Source organism: Pagrus pagrus, assembly GCF_965226575.1.
Source record: "Pagrus pagrus genome assembly, chromosome: 8".
Classification (NCBI taxonomy): Eukaryota; Metazoa; Chordata; class Actinopteri; order Spariformes; family Sparidae; genus Pagrus; species Pagrus pagrus.
The window spans coordinates 5,365,130-5,382,498 of record NC_140192.1 but is presented as its reverse complement, the minus strand read 5'-3'; the positions used below and the strand labels follow the sequence as shown (position 1 = coordinate 5,382,498).

Sequence of the window (17,369 nt, the reverse complement as noted above, 5' to 3'; positions counted from 1 at the left end):
TAAGTGGGTGCTGGAGAATACATACTTACTTAAATTATTATAGAAGACAAAAGAAATCAATATATTAGCTATAATACATAAGATAATGGTTGATAAATTATATTTTGCAGGACATGTTTGGTGATAAATTACAAATATAGGTTTATATGTTTATATAAATGTATGTATATATATGACTCTATATATATGAATTACAAATGTATTTTTTATGTATACATATGCATAAGTTATGATAAGATAAGGAAGCCTATGCTGAATTATTAGCCAAAGACTAATGACGAGGGGGTGGGATTAGATAAATTCACATTTCCTTTTCGAACATGTAATTAGAATGAATTCATATGCACTATTGTTTTGTTGGTTTGTTTGTTTATTGATTAAAAACATAACAAAAAGAAGTACATGTTCGAAATAAAGATTTCAATCAATCAATTAGGTAATGAGGGAGTACGAAAGCCCTGAGGGGCAAGTGAGAATTCTTTGGCTGACATGTGGCCATATTACAGAATGCAGAATGCCTTTATTGTCATGTTAAACTCAGCATACAACGAAATTAAGAGTACAACTCTATTTGGTGCAACATCACAGGATATAGATGTATAAAAACAGTACAAAAACAAAAAACAACATATGAAATATAATATTAACAAAGTATGAAAGTCAGGAATCATTATTGCACCAGAAGATTGAGATAGCAGCATGTTTGAAAAAAAAGAGTCTCAGTGTTGTTTTGTGTATACTATGGCCTGCTTCTGGCAAACAGGAGTGAACCGCCTAAGTGCCATCATTCCACAGGGACGTGTCTGGTGTAGACCAGATCTGGGGCCTCAACAATTTTGGTATCAGGGTTTAAGGGCCCAATATTGTGTTTTGTCCAAGAAACTTGGACGAGCACTCACCTAAAAGATAGTCCATATCTTACCCTATAGCCTCTATTACCAGAGATGTACAGCTACAACTATGATTGGAAGGTTTGAGACAAAGTTGGGAGACAGATGTGTTTGAAAACATTGCAGAAGAAAGATGAAAAAAATTAGTTGGCTCTTGGAAAATGTGAAGCACATTCTTAATTTATAGCAATTTGACCTTAAGTTAATTGGCCAAACTAAAACTTGAGGAATAGTGACACCTGCTGGAGACATGAGAAATAAGCTGGTACTCTTGTTCATGTTACATTTCTATGGGGAAAAACGGGCACCTTTGGGAGGAGGTCACTTCTCTCCAGCTGATTAAATTAAATTAATTCATGAGTTCTGGGTCTGTTACCAGACAATATCATTTTTGAATAAAGGAAAGAGTTTATGGGTCAGTCTGACGGAAAAAAAAATAGGATTTGAATAATTTTGAGGCACTGCATTTCACTGCTGCTGAACAGCATATCTGAACCAAACGTTGGTAGACCAAAGGTTGGTCTATATACTATTGAAACAATGTTGAGATTGTTTGTGAGAATTGCCAACAGGTGTGGTTCCCATGGGGTTTGCTAGGTTTGTGTGTGTGTGTGTGTGTGTGTGTGTGTGTGTGTGTGTGTGTGTGTGTGTGTGTGTGTGTGTGTGTGTGTGTGTGTGTGTGTTGCACCATGGGCTTGTAATGTATGCAGGCAAAAGAAAATAAATTCCAACAAAATACTAACTAGACAAAACTAAGCATTCTAAAGAAGGAAATAAATAGACTAAACAGGTAACTAGCAAAAGAAAATGCTATCAAACTTTAATCTAAATGAAGCAAACATCTAGAATAGTCAAACAAAAAATACTACTTGTTATTAGCAAAAATAACAACCAGAAGTCGCTTTGGACAAAAGCGTCTGCTAAATGTTAAACTAACAACAAACAAATAGCTCCAACACCGACTTCACCACAACGTCCTGGTACACCGCCCTCATCTGCCTCTCCATGTCACGCTCTGTTTTAATGTCAAGATCACAAGATACTTAAATTACTTCGCTTGAGTCAAGACAAATCTAGCAATTTAATCAACAATATTTAGGCAAAAATCTAATAATGATACATAAACTTAATTTTTAACTCTGGTTAACAGAACATGTAAAGATTTCCTCCTTCCTGTGACTTTACAAGCAGCAGATCTGACTGGAATGATAGCGTCTCATCTGTCTGTTACCACACATCTAAACTTCGCACCACTGGTAATCTGCTCAAATTAATTAATAGGTATTAATGGCATGTACTTAAAGTGCTACTCTGCTTGGATGATTAGAGAGGCTGCACTCGGTCATTTTAATTTCACTCACCTGCATGCATCCGCTATGATTAGGATGATATTTTTTATGACCCCACACCAGGATGCACATGTTGCACACTACCAGTTGTGGAATCTTTTTTTTTTTTTTTTTGTTTTGTTTACACTGATCACTCATAAAAGACACCAACTTTTGATGTCAAGGTAAATACAATATAATCACATATAAAAGCACAGTATCAACTGCCGTAAGCCCTCCTCCCACATGGGTTTTTGCAGAATGGTTCGTGTGACTGACAGTGATGTTTTGAAGTCATTCCTGTGTTTTTGGCTTCATGTTTGGGGTCGAATATCTTCACAGTTCTTCTGCTCACTGCAGTGGGTTGTGCTGCATGCTTTCCCTGGATTTTGCAAAAACCTGAAGACAGCTGACAAGGAGCCATTTTCACAGGAAATGCTCAAAGGAGCATAGCTTTTTAGCAGATTGATTACATTGACTAACTGATAAACAGCAATGAAATAACAAGATGTACTGCTGGATTAGCAGCAATAGACTTTCATTACACTGCAAATATGCATAACAGTGAAATACTGCATACATAGAAACATCTAAATTATTTTATGCATTTTAAGCAGATAAATCATACATCTAATGTAAGTCAGCCAGTGCCTTTTGTCTCAGGTACTTCTCCAAGCAGTAGACAGCAATGGGATCTGTCTCTGTGTCAAACTTATTGGCAAAGAGGTGATGTTGCTTAAGCAGCCACTGTAGATCTCCAGCACCATACACACATATTGCCCTGACATGGTTGCCGTGACACTCTGGGTACACTGCCTCCAGTGACCCCTATGACCCCTCATGCCACTGCCACTTCACCAGCCGTGCAATAGCATTGATGTCTGTCATGTCATATTTGGAGTTGGGCCAAGTTGATCCAGGAACACCAGGGATTCGTTGAATGGTTGCCCAGAGGAACTCATCAGGACTGTAGGTATCTTTGGCCCACTCGATTAGAGCCTGTATTCGGTTGTCCTCCAACACGCTGCGGACGTAGCCTCTGTTAACCACAATGTAGGCATTTCCAGACATAATAGGCAGGTTGAATGGAGGTGGGTCCTTCACCTTTCCTACCGCCTGAGACAGTTGAAAAAAAAAAATTAATATGATGGTGACAGACATTGATATCAATCTCAAAACAAGGTTTTTGCAATGACAAAATTACTGTGCAAATTTAGCAAATTATAAGAATCTCCAAAAGAAGTACCTGGATTCGCCCATCAACTATCTGCAGAGCATTTGTCACCCTCCATCTCTTTCCTCCTATTTGTTCTGACTCCAAGCTGTTACCGCCCCTCAGTGAACGCAACATCCGTACAATCTCCAAGTTGGTTTTCAGTGGGAAATCCTGACCACAAAGGTTGATGAAGTATTTCCATGTTGTGCTGGCGTTATAAAGATCAGCCATACAGTTAAGGTCAGCCTGGACACGTGGCCAGGCAGCATAGACCACGTCCACAGACTTGCTGACCATGAAGACATTCGAGAAAACAGGAAGTAATGGCCATGATGGCAGAGAAGACTGAGATGTCGGATTTTTTGTCCACATGGACACAATAAATATTTTGAGGTGCATAGATGGCTCGAAGCAGTCGCTCAAACATCTGCACCTAGAGTATATGAAAAAAACAATAAATTTTTGGTATATTTAAAGGAGCCCTCCAGCAATTCAATATTGCTCTTCCATAAAACCAGAAATATAAAAATTGAAGCAGCAGAAACTGAGATATCCTGACTTTTAGTCCTGAGTGGTGAGTTCCAAAAATGACGGGTAACCCATGATGCAAAGTTTATTAGACCGCCTGCCTCCAAAATGCTTTCATCAAATTCAACGCCTCACAGTTTGAAACACATGCTTTCTGATAAATAAATCTGGAGGCCAAACTGAGATAATCTGATTACTACATCAGGGAATATTTTTTTTTTTCAAACTTTGGAAAGCTTCCTCCAGAGGAACAGAAGACATTACACAGATGTTTCTACAGACTTACTCCTTGTTACATTTAAACAGAACTTTATGTGTAAAATCGGTGGAGTGCCCCTAATGATTAAAGTGAATTGTTTAGACCACAATGCTGTCTTTCATTCAGGATTTAAAATTTACATACCTTATGATGGACAACCATAGAATAAGCCAGAGGGAAGTCCTTTTCTTCCTGGCTCAACGGGAATGATACGTATTTCCTGCTCATCTTAAATTTCCTGTAAATACATAACATTAAATAATTACCACACCTAAGCATTTACTTGGAGTTATACTATAAGTGCAACTTGTAGTTTAAAGCAACACACCTGCAGTCTTTTGTTGCATTGATGTAGTACTCGTCAGGGATCTGAGTGCTGTTCTTGAATGTCCTAGTGATGGTCAGTAATTTGGCCTGCTCCAATGCCTCACTCTCTCCCCGCAGGATTCCTGAACAGTCTTACATTTTCTCTGGATCCCCATCAAGCTCAGTGTACTCCAACCAGCTGTACCTGAGACTGTAGGTAGGATTCCAGCTTGTTTGGGTGTGACTGAGTAGAGTAAGCATCCATAGTGACCCCAGGACAACAATGAGCCTCAGCAACCACTGCAGCCAGCCTCGTTTCAGTAGCTTCATCTCTTGAGAAGAGGACCTCAACTAAGATGCTTTTATAAGGTGAGTTCTGTATGCAGTCCAGCTGCTACTGCACTTAGACTTTATATGACTTTTATAGAGTCACTGATGACTCTGTCGCTATCTGGCATCTGGAAACCATATATAAGAAAGGTAAGGTAATCAGAAGACATCTGTTCTCCGGCCAGATAGCTATATGACCTAACGTACGGGACCATAAAACAAAGGTCATGTCAGTGATAGTCCTTAAACTGCAGGCAGGCAGGCAGAGGAGGAACTTTTTAGTTTTAAGTTTTTCTTTTCGTTAAACATTTTTGGAAGGCTTCCCTACACATGGACCGTGTTACCTGAGGATTATGGATGTTTTCTGTTGAATGTTGAATTTTTGGTGTGCACAAGGAAACATTTAACCAATGAAATGCTTGTCCATTTTACAGATCTTCATGTGGAAAATGGTCAAGCAGATCAAAAAGTGTATGAGATGGGGTAAAAATGACCAGATACAAATACAGAAAATTGGATTTCAATATGGAGAGACTTTACTGAATAATGTTTTTATTGGAATCTAGACACAGGTGGTTGTGCTGATGGGTGAGGAGAATGGCTGAAGATCCGGGTGTCATAAGAATAAGACTCTGATGAGCTTCAACTGGCAATAAATTACTTTATTGACTTAATTTTCACACTCTCAAGAATCTTCAACTGTCATCTACTCATTCAAACTTTGACCTCGATGCTCCATTCAAACTTTAAAACATTCACAGAACTTGGGACTTTCTCACATCAGTTCAGCTCTTCGTATAGTAATACTTCTGAAACACACGATCACAGTTTTTAACCTGCAGTGCGGATGATTGTCTCCCCCCTCTGGCAGTAAGAGTAATAACATACGCACTCTCAAGAAAACAACTAATCAACAATTATAAAATCAGATTTTTAACAATAAATACTTTTTTAAAATCTAAATTGTTTTTCCCTGCAATTTTTTCCCCAATTTAAGAACATACAGTAACGAAAATAAATTAAATTGCAGTCAACTTTAAAAAGGGAATCACCAAATAAACTTTCTACACAAAAGTAAAAAAGAGTTAAATAAATAAATAAATACATTTAAAAAAAATAATAATAAAGAAATAAAAAAATAAAAAATAAAAAAATAAGAAGGTCTAGTTATTATAGACCTTAGTATAGTAAAGATGGTTCTCTGTAAAATAAAAATAATAAATGCATCAGGTGAGAGTCGATGTGGATATATATATTGATTTGGTGAAAATATATAGCTTACTGTAAATGTAATAACTTGTATGGTGTTATCCCCAACAAAAGTTCAGACAAATCTGTTTCCCTTGCTGTACGTAGTCTTTTAAAAACATCTTTAGTAAAGTAAATGAATAATCTTTAGAAAATAAACAAGATATAACGTGGCTTGTATCAGGCAGACAAGTAGTCAGAGGGAGCTGCTTTATCAAAGGCACCCTATTGTTATGAAGATTAAACCAAAATGTCAGAGGTCAAAGATGTGTGTGAGAGGCAGGAATCACCTGTGGCAGGTGTTGGTTGTAATAATGCAGTGAATTGCCGTGCTGTGATGTAGGCTCATGCTGGTTTTGTAGAAAAACCTGCCGAAGTTGCACCCAGATTTTTATTGGACAAAATAATATGCACTTTTGCAACAAAATGGAAGACGAGGTGTGTGGTAGTCCTTCACCAAGTCAGTTTCCAAGTGAAACAAGGAACACTGCAGACAAAAGAGACACACCTTGGCACTTGATAGCATTTTAAATGAGCTTTATTTCGATAACATCACAACATGTCCCTCTTACATTTGTATGTATTCAATATATCTTTGTGTGAAACCTTTATACACTTAACACTCCTTTGCAGACTTGTCATCAGCTCCCACCGCTCTGGGGCAACACTGCAGTTGATATTGTAATTCCCCAGATGGGTCATTGAACGCCTCACATGTAAACGCTTTTTCCTACAACACTTGAAGGCGACATGTGACGTCTGCCTGCTTTGGTCACGCGGTCAATGACATCAGCAGGAGCGTTACGTACGCAGATGTGTACAACACATGTAACAGCCGGCTTTCTACGAGCACCACCGCTTCATTTCACCGTCATACCACGAGTGGACCTTCGGCGGAAGCAGGGCTGTCATCTCCCGACTGACTACTGTACAACCAAACACCTCTGGATGCAACCGTTTGAGGAACAAGGTGCCTCCGATGAAGCTAACAGCAGTTAGCTTAGCTAGCATCGCCGATGAACTTTACCACCGCTGCTGATTGAGTAACGTTCAACTTTACCCAAGTCGGTCGAGCTAGCCAGGCAGGTGAAGCTACAGCTAAACACAAGGACGGACTTTGAACTCTACAAGGGTGAGAAATCTGTTGTGTTAGCTGCTCAGAGGTGCTAGCCAACGGAGTAGTAGTTGCTGATTAGCCAGTCGGACTTCCTTGTGTCGTTCGAGGTCATTCCGTACCCGTCCATCTAAGAGAGCCAGCTACTGCCGTGAAATTAATCATGAAGAGCCTCCCGTACTTCTGCCGTGGAGAGGTCATTCGGGGCTTTGGGAGAGGAAGCAAAGAACTGGGGATTCCCACAGGTGAGTTATTAATCTGTTATTAATCCATAGCCTATTTTTAGATAACGTCAGGACTGTCTGAATCGTGTATTTTATGAACGCGCGGCCAGAGAACAGAGAGTACAGTTTGGTAATTAAGATAACGTTGCCAGAATGTGGTTTTCTATTGTCGTCTTCCTGAATTTCTGCCAGCCTTTGTCAGATGATGTGGCCGATTACTGCCCATTCATGTTCGTTTGTAGTTACCAGGTGAATATCATGTATGACGACACGTTTTTACGCAACGGCCGTGCGTCCTTTTTGCTGCTGCAGTCAATGAGTTGAGTGAGTTGAGTACTTGGAAAAAGAGATCTTCACAGATGATGATAATGTCATCTGACCGAAACCATAGCTATTATGTAATGATAGCATTTCCAGAAATGTGTGGGAACGTCGTGTCTTAATTAAACAGACGAACATAAATATTGAATACATTGAAAAAGTTGTCATCTAAAGAATATCAAATCTTTTTGAGAAGAAAATCTAAAATTTGTAGTAATATATGTTGTACTGTAGTTGTTCTCTATATTACCCTGACATTTACTCTCAGAAAGGACATAAGTAAGCATAAAGAACATTAATAAGCATCATAAGGGCACAAGATCCAAAAATATGTAGTTCCAAAATAATTCTCAAACTATATAATAAATTGGCCAAACTCAAAACAACACTAAAGTTAATTTGATATAGAGAACATGTAAGTAAATTATTAAAAAAATAATGTCAGCTGTTACGGAGGAGGCTTTTGTCTAACCATACAGAGCTTCACTTGCCAAAAGTAACACATTAATTTCCACCAATGTAATGGAACATTTTCTAAAGAGAATTTTCTAGCTGAGGTTATCTAAACCAAATCTCTGGTTAAAAAACGTCTTTCATCTGCTTTGATGAAATGCCCTCCTGTAAAACACCAACTTGGTTTCAGGAGGAGCAGTTCTTTATCTGCTAACCTTTGTCTCTCCTTCTTCTGACCCTTCCTCCCTTTTTCTTTGCCATCTCCAGCCAACTTTCCAGACCCTGTGGTGGACAATCTTCCAGCAGATATCAGTACAGGGATCTACTATGGCTGGGCCTGCGTTGGTAATGGAGATGTCTACAAAATGGTCATGAGCATTGGCTGGAACCCTTACTACAAAAATACTAAGAAGTCCATGGTTAGTAGGAAATCAGCGTTCATCGCAAACTGTTTGGTGTTTTACTGAGAAATCTATTTATAAAATTATAAGTAGTCTTTAACAATCCTGGGCAGTGATAGTATGGTCACAAGTCCACTTTCGGCTGGAAATCAAATTTCCCGCAGTGAGACAAAGAACATTTGTATTGAAAAGGAAGGAATAACTGCTCATTGAGGCTGTGTTCTATAGGGCTGCACAAATATAAAGAAAGTAAACGTCTTTTTATAAGTAATGCATACATTCATTGAAGTATAACTGAACAGTCAACGTGGTTTCATTCATGGTTGCACATGAATGCTGGTTCCAGAGTGTTAGAAACACTGAGACTTGTTTGTGGTTTGTCTCATTTGATAGTATATTTTACTGGAAAGAGACATTTCTGCACAATTCTCTTCACAATACAATCCAGTACTGGGAGAGACATGGTTTACCTCAGTTTACCTCAGTTTTCAGGAAGATTTAACAGGTTACAAGGCTTTCCTTTTTTGTTGTTTGTTCCATCATGATTCAAGAAAAATAGATCAAATGGCAGAGGTCATCTATTGCATCTTATACAAGTAGGACTAATTGTATTTAAACACTAATTTGATAATATTTTACATTAAGACCAATTTTGCTAACATTTCCATGAATCTGGATGTTGGACTGAATTGATCTTTTCAATATTTCAATACTTGTTTGTACTGCCCCTGTGGGGTGAAACAGGGAGAAAAATGTTGAAACAAATTAAATTAAGTTTTAGTTAGTTATGACTCCGGGGAAGTACTTAACCACACTTTAGCTCGGCAACATTCAGCTGATCAATGTGGTTGGAAAATCCCGTAAACTATTGAGAATAGACATTTTTGTGTTTTACCCATCGTAGAGTGTGATGATCTGGGAAAGTCCACTTCATGTCCTCTGAGTTAAACCACTGTATGTTATATATACATATGTTATATATACAGTTACAACAGTGTGACGATGAACATTATAATCTATTGAGTGAAAAAGTTTTATTAATTTCAGGTGCAGGGCTGTGTGCAAGCCATTCTAATACTTTCTGATTTAATAACACAACGAGAGAAAGGCAGCATGTTATATTTCGACAGTTGAAAAGTAAAAAGTATGTTTGGTTTTTTTTGGTTCTAGGAGACCCACGTGATTCACACGTTCAAAGAAGACTTTTATGGCGAGATTCTCAGTGTTGTCATGGTGGGCTACATCCGTCCAGAGAGAAGTTACGACTCACTTGGTAAGACACATTTGTCTTACACACATTCACTTGCACACACAAGCTTCCATCTTCGTGTGCCTATCTCAAATATCTGAGGTTTCCCGTGCCTACAGATTTGATCTTACTGTTCTTCACCTTGTCCTGCCATGACTCCCCCTTCCTTATACATATTATTACTTTATTTCTTTGCACCTCTCGTACACACTCACTCTGTCTTGTCTGACTTCTTTCCTGCTTGTCCTCATCTCTGTCTTGTCTCTGTTTGTAATAGAAGCCCTTATTACTGCCATCAACAATGACATTGAGGAGGCCAAGGCCAAGCTGGAGCTCCCAGAGCATCTCAAACTGAGAGAAGACAACTTCTTCACCAGTGCTCGTACCTCGTCTTCAGCTGTGCCCCCCACCACCGCATCCACGTCACAGACTATTATGAATGGTCACTGACAGCTGGCTGTGACTGCAGCACTTTGTGCACACGCACACACCAGAGGAACCAGAAGTTTCTATATACACACAGGTGTGTGTGTGTGTGTGTATGTACTCATTAAAATCCACACCCTTGTTCTGAGATTTATTCGCTGTCATCATGGCTGCACATGGACCTTAAACCATAAACAGCCGATCTTTTTTTTTTTTCTTGTACTTTGTTGATTTGTCTGTGTTTAAAGAGCTGTTCAACTTCCTGTACGGGTTTGTTGCAGACATCCAACCACTTCATAGAAGATATGGATATGTGTATATTTAGACCAGTTGCCTAATCGAACAGCGCAACGGTGTATGAAGCTCTTGAATCTCAGTAGTCCTCCTGTATAATCTGGAACCTTTCACGTGAGAAGGTACCTTTTTAAAATATAGATTTTAGGATATGGCTCGCCACAAAATAGAGGCAGATTTGTAACCAACTGTATATGAGAAATGACACAAATAGACCATAAACTCAACTCTGAATACTTTGTAGCCAAGGTAAAAAATACAACACTATATCTCTTCTCTGTTGTTGCGTTTTGTGTCTGCGTTAGATGGTTAGAGTCTGGGCATTATTATCTGTGACAGAAACACTGGATGACTTTATGCATCAGTGGTATTAAAGTATCCTTGCTTCCTTATTTCATTTTCCTCTCGAGAAAGTGTCTGTTACCTTGTTTTTGTGACACAAGCCCTGTTTAACACTGTCCTAAAAATCAATGACCCTCACACATCAAACCCATGATGGGATTTGTGATTGTTATTTCTTTCTGTACAAGAATTATTTAATAACCAGCAGCATGGTTATTCATTGAACAAACTGTGTACAAAAACATGTTTTACACAGAGGCTTGAAGGGTTGAAAATTATTTAGAAACAATCGCCCTCTGGATTTGAGTGGTACTGTCTTTCCACTGCCGGCCTGTTAGGTTGATGGAAAGTTATTTTAGATTAATGGTGAACTATCGCTAAGGTTGAATAGCCGAGTTCTTATGCATCTCGGTTAAGTTTAAGTGTTTTGGGGAGTTTTTTCCCACTGCAACTTGCCTGATGTTCAGACCTATGGTCTGGGCAACATTCTTTGAAGTGTATAAACACAAACTTATACCATAAAAATGATGATGGAGAAGTTGGAACAGAAAACCCTACCATAAACATAATATTCTTTATTTATATGACAGTTCCTTTTTTAGTTCATGGGGTCTTTTTAAAATTCAAGCAATCATTCACAAATTGTTGACAAAACCATGTAAGAGGAGTACCTCTGTACCGTTTGTGTGCGGACCTGTTTAGGAAAGAAAATGACATGAAACTTTTTAACATACAAAGTGTGTAAAGTTCTTTGAACCCCTGTAAATACTTGTTTTAAATGAATGAAGTATATGAGTCCAGCAATGTGCTACTGGATTTGAAGTCTGTGTAGTAATTTGGTTTGTTAAAGTGTTATCTGGAGTAAAAGGTATGACTGCAATTTCATTTTATACAGTTTACTTTCTTTTCTGAAAAGGAAAGATTATAAGAGCTTGAGGCCTATAAGATAATGAAAAAGCCAACCGAATAAGCAGTACTTCACTTTGCTATGTAAAGCTTTTCTTTCATGTTGAATACTACATTATCCATCACGGTCATCTTCTAAAGCACTTCATGTACAGAAGGAATGTCACTGTAACTTTCAACTGTGCTGCTGCTTCAAATCTGTCAAACAGTTTCAGGAGGAGTACGCTTGACCTCACTGCAGTAAGGTCAAATGTGTTGCAATTATTTGTTTTAGTTTACACAGGGACCAGGGTTACTGCATGTATAATTACATCTTCCGCACATCTTTTATGTTTTCATTCTTGTGTTATATGTAATTTTATCAAATAAATAGTTTGATCAAGATCTTTTGATTTTTGTTTTTGCAGCTGAGGAATCTTTTTGGGACTCTTGCATCGTTGTAAAGCTGCCTGGATGTCATTTTCCTAACATCAGTAAATATGCGATGATACAAAGACTTTGTTATATTTCGGTAATGTCTTTAAAAATAATTCTTCAAGTACTAAAAGTTAAACAAATCATCTTTAAATTGCTTTACAAGCACCCTTACAAAATGTGCAGTTATAAGGTTCAAATTCATTTTCAGCACATGCATAGGGAAAGTGGGCATTGAGAATAAACCAGATTTTCCTGTAATTTCATAACAAGTCTGATAATGCATCTGCTCTGAATATCAGTGTAACTGCAAGAATAAAAAGCTGAAGTCCAAAGAGTTCATTTTAACTGTGAAGGCACAGGAAGGTCCCCAATGTCAACATGTGTGAAGGATGTTCAGTGACAGATGTCCCAGAGTCGATGTTGTGTCTATTTGTTGAGTTTAGTATGAGATTAGAGACTGGACTCAGCCTGCTCTGATAGCAACTCAGGTTAAATGTTATATTGAAAAGCACTAAATTTACATTGGTATTTCATGAGTTTTATATATCATGAAAATAATTTGACATAAGGAATCTTAAAACTGGGTAGAAGTTTGATTGTTCTCGAGTGGCCCTTCATTATGAGTTTGTGTAACAGCTAACAACAGTCACCTGTGTGTTGATTTGTATGCAGTCCTTCCCCAAATCCTCCCTAACTCATCTCTGTACAACAGCACGTCTGCAGGTTAATTCATAACACAAACTTTAAACAAGCTTGCACACTTACGTCAAGGATCAAAATCCAATTTTATTATGAAACGAGCACACAGTTCACCTCAACAGAGAAAAATTCGAATGATTTGCTATTCACACAGTCCTGATGAATCACTTCTGCTGCATCTTTCTGCTGTGTCAAGAGCACAGAACTGGACACATGCCCAGATGTGCAGATGCCAGTATTTCACTGGCCTGAACAAGATGAAACCCTGAGAAAAACTGTTCCTCGCTGTGTAAACTAACCTGATAAGATCCAAACAGTTCCACACAGTGTTGCAGGTGAGACGGTGCGTCAGTGTAAATATTGCTTTGAATTTTGAGCTGACTCCTGCAGCGTGATACACAGTCCATTTTACAAATGAAACAAAAAAAAAGGTATAACAGCAAATACTGACAGTGATATTACAGTGATTAATAAGTGCTTTAAACCAGATGATGCAGAAACAGACGACGATCGTTTTTTGTTGTAAACATACAAAATTTTCTTTAAATGATATGTTTTATTCTTGAAAATGTAAACAAACACATTAATAGGATTGTCAGTGACTCAACAAAGAAAATTATTTGTACTACTGTATGCCTGTATTTGAAAAGCTCAATCAAAGGAATAGGTTACATAATCTGACAGTAAACCAAAATGACTGATGTTGAAAAAATTACACCAGAAAAGAAGTCAACATTCAACCTTGTAGCAATTTAACAATCAAAAAAAGCAGGTCTACTGACTAACTCAACACTACCACTAGTAATATGATTAATTGTATTTCTGTAATAGATTTACACACAGTATGTAAAATATTGTTTGTTCTCAGGTTTGTATGTATCTCAAAACCCTAACCCCTGCTCCACCTGCTGATTGTGCCAAGAAAACCTGAAGAGATCCTAAATTTTTTGTGAAGAAGTAAATAGACATCAGGTGTCTGAAGAGTCAGTCCCCCCTCTGGTTCAAGCACTTTCTCAAACAAGAAACAATTTTCACAACAGGACTAAAGTGATGCGTAAGGAAGAGCTACTTCTCTCCAGTCAGGTCTTTTGTACTCTCTTTTCATGTGTACGAGTAGCTTTCATCATCATACTCTAGCTCAATCTCATCGTCATCCAAGAGTCCATATTTGAACTTCCGATACACCGTCCCATCTTGTGACATGTACACGATATCATCCTCTTCGTCTTCCACATCTTCCTCACATCCGAGGATTCTGTCGCTGAACTCCCCGTATGGAGAGTTGGTGGCTTTTGAGGCAATCTCTCCATTGGTGTCGAGCTGCTTATAACCTCCAGCTTTGGTTTTGGGTCCGCTGGCGAGTGATTTAGGCCGAGTATTAAGGAAGATGAAGATCACTACGCCCACAGAGAGGGCAAGTAGAACACAGGCAGTGACAACGACTTTAGAAGTGCTGCTTTGGTCCTCAAATTTCCTCATCACAAAATTGACACCCAGGATGCACTCGTCTGAGAAGAAGGAGATGGAGCAGATCATTAGGTTACATAGAAAAAAGTAATCAGTATAGTGGAGTCCTCTCTGATGACTCCCTGTCTTGTATTACAAGACTGTTGTTTAAATAAAAGTGTTTTGTCTGTTTCATTTCATGCCAGAGTAAGTTAGGTAATGAGCTAATTTTCATCAGTAACGTAACATTCATAACGCACTTTTACGAGTATCATCCAAATAAAATGTTTCAATATGCATACTCTAAAGTTTATCATTCAAGTTTATAAAAAAAAAAAAAAGATTATTATAAAATGTCCTCATACAGCTAGTCTAGTGTAATCATCCAAGTCACTGGAAGTCCCAAGATCCAGTGACTTGGATTACACTGGACAAGCTGTGTGGAAACATTTTATGTATTCTTTCATTTCTTAAGATTTTTTTTTTGCCTTTTAAAACAAGTCCCCATCTACTTCTGTTTTTTAGGGGAAAGCTGCAATGCTGTTTTGCAGTGAAACTTAAGAAATGTTTTGTTAAATACGAAACTTCACGCAGCTTCTCATTTCTGGGTGAATTTATCCTTTACATTAACAACTGCCCGTCAGTACCACCAACATCTGGATCAAGCACCACATACTTCTTATTCCAGCCCTGGTGGGGCTGTGTAAGACATGTAAGACATTTTAAGTGGTTTTAGTGTCTGTTTGCAGAGAGACTCAATTGGTTTCAGGGTTGTCATGCTTACTTGTGATCAGTTTGTAAAACAGTATGTTATGTGTGAAGAGATGATAGCACATAAAGATGTTGGCTGCCTCTGCTGTTAGATATGCTCTTATGTGCCTTAAGTTTGCCAGGTTGAATTTGGTTATTGTGGCACACCTAGTCATGAAAGCTTGTAACAATCATCTGTAACAGGAACATATTATTATCTTTCTCAAATACTGGAAACTCGTGGAAGATGTAACTCGTGTCTGGTGTAAAAGCAATTGATTATACAGGGCAACCACAAATTAAGGATGCCCTGATGACTCACACACACATACACACACACTCTTTTAAAGGAACATGTCTCAATACAGTAATCTGTGTGTGGGGGTTTTGCTGGAAGTCTGTGTGGGTTCTTGTTTACCTCGTGAGGCTGTGCAGTCACAGCACTCCCTGGATATCGGTTTATTATCGCGGCGTGTCTCATTTCCACAGCAGGTCAAGCAGCGGCCATCATCAGACAGGATCTCGAGTGCAGGGCACACTGTGCAGTTGTGAATGCTGGGTCCTCGGCAGTCCACGCAGGACGGATCACATGCCTTGCAGACTGGCACATCATTTTTGGGGTCTGAGCCCTGGAGCAACAGAAGAGATTGTAAACACGGCAACTGCTTCATGACTTACAGAGCAGCCTTGCCACACTTGTCATTCATATTTTCATGAGGCAACAGTGAAAAGTTTTTTGAAGACAAACTTTGTAAAGCAACACAGAAGCTGTCTGTCACCTGTGAAGCAGCATAGAAACCTATGAGACACTCCGACTCACAGATGCCACTCATGAACTTGTAGCCTTCATAACAGGACTCACAGACCAGAGCGCCCTCATCTGGAAGAAGAGCGAGAACTCACATTATAGGAAACAGTGTTAAAGGTCCGCACATGACTGAAGTGGAGTTTCCAAATGAAAAGCATATCAGAAGGAAGAGCAGAAGTTCATCATGGCTTGGCATTTATCATTACAGTACTGAGACATTATTTGGTGTGTAGCCTTCTTAGCCTAGTCATGCAATGAATAATGCATTCCCAACAATGTATCACTACAATAGATGTCATTTATTCTTGTTACAATTTAATAAAACACTTAACGAAGAGGTGATCTGTTAGGAAATTATGCTTCTTCGTCTTATTTGACATCAATATCGTGAACTACAATGTTCACTTGTGACAAATCTGCCGCAAGCCACATTCCCCATTTTCACAGTATCATCAGACCCATCAAGGATAAATTAATTTTATGACTCATGAAAATGTAATATTAACACTTAAATGAAGAAATTATGTTGACTCTTAAAATGTATTCTGATTCTTTGTCACTGAAAAAAAAAACACAACACACACACACAAAAACACAGCCCAAATAAGCCATCACAGGCTTCCTTTACCGCTGCAGGTCTTGCAGGTGGGGTGACACATGTGACAGATCTTGGACCGTCTGTCTTTGACGAAGCCTGGAGGACAGCTCCGCAGGCACTGCCCCCACTGCCTCAGGTAGACGAAGTCCGCCCGACAGCTTAGACAGTTTCTGTTTCCCTGACCCCAACACTGGCTGCAAGAGGGGTCACATCGCTCGCAAACCATGGTGGAGGTGTTGGCAAAGTAACTGAAAAGGAGTAGGGAGGTTTAGTTTGTGCTGTTCTTTGATGATTAACAAGAGGGGACTTTGTGAGCTCTTCGAACCTCTCTGAACAGACTTTGACGCAGCTGATTCCCTGCTTGAAGTATCCAGGTTTACAGGTGACACACTGCACGCTGTGATGGCCGACACAGGACTGACAGCTGAAGTGACAGCGCTCACACACACGTTCGTCCTTGTCCCCTACGTAGTAACTTACAGGACACTTCGACATACACGTGTTGTCTGATGGACAAAGATACACAGGCACAACTGGTGGATAAGAAGCTTAACGGTAACAATTTACAATAAGGTACACAAAAATGTGAGCAGCTACTGAGGAGTGAGTAAGGAATGAATCAGGAAATATGGTAGGTATTGGGTAACTACTCAGTATTATGTTTCACTTTACTTGAAGGGACACAAAAAGAGTAACTAATGATTATGCAATTAGTGAGTCGTCATTAGTTTGTGCCAGTCAGTTAGTTAAGTGTTCAGTAAGTAGATTCACAGATATTTATGAACTAATCATTATCTAATGATTCATTAGTGTAGT

At 38.8% G+C, this 17,369-nt stretch overlaps 1 protein-coding gene and 1 pseudogene across 2 annotated transcripts; one reads left to right on the top strand and one right to left on the bottom strand.

Annotated features, from left to right (window-relative positions):
- Nucleotides 1-2,848: 2,848 nt before the first annotated feature.
- On the bottom strand, nucleotides 2,849-4,857 carry LOC311260999 (beta-1,3-galactosyl-O-glycosyl-glycoprotein beta-1,6-N-acetylglucosaminyltransferase-like; annotated as a pseudogene). Its single transcript has 4 exons — nucleotides 4,550-4,857; nucleotides 4,366-4,459; nucleotides 3,465-3,867; nucleotides 2,849-3,334 (listed from the first exon to the last, which is right to left on the bottom strand). The product of its transcript is annotated as a beta-1,3-galactosyl-O-glycosyl-glycoprotein beta-1,6-N-acetylglucosaminyltransferase-like (transcript).
- A 2,012-nt stretch (nucleotides 4,858-6,869) lies between these two features.
- On the top strand, nucleotides 6,870-12,219 carry rfk (riboflavin kinase). The gene is made up of 4 exons (XM_084360038.1): nucleotides 6,870-7,464; nucleotides 8,485-8,636; nucleotides 9,789-9,891; nucleotides 10,145-12,219. The coding sequence occupies exons 1-4, from the start codon at nucleotides 7,383-7,385 to the stop codon at nucleotides 10,315-10,317; spliced, it is 510 nt and encodes a 169-aa protein (XP_084216164.1). The 5' UTR covers nucleotides 6,870-7,382; the 3' UTR covers nucleotides 10,318-12,219.
- Nucleotides 12,220-17,369: the final 5,150 nt, after the last annotated feature.

Bases quoted from the DNA above. Each gene is read 5' to 3' on its own strand.
- rfk (XM_084360038.1), top strand. From the start codon at position 7,383: ATGAAGAGCCTCCCGTACTTCTGCCGTGGAGAGGTCATTCGGGGCTTT. The intron at 7,465-8,484 runs GTGAGTTATTAA...TGCCATCTCCAG, and splicing joins AGAACTGGGGATTCCCACAG to CCAACTTTCCAGACCCTGTG. The intron at 8,637-9,788 runs GTTAGTAGGAAA...TTTTGGTTCTAG, and splicing joins AAAATACTAAGAAGTCCATG to GAGACCCACGTGATTCACAC.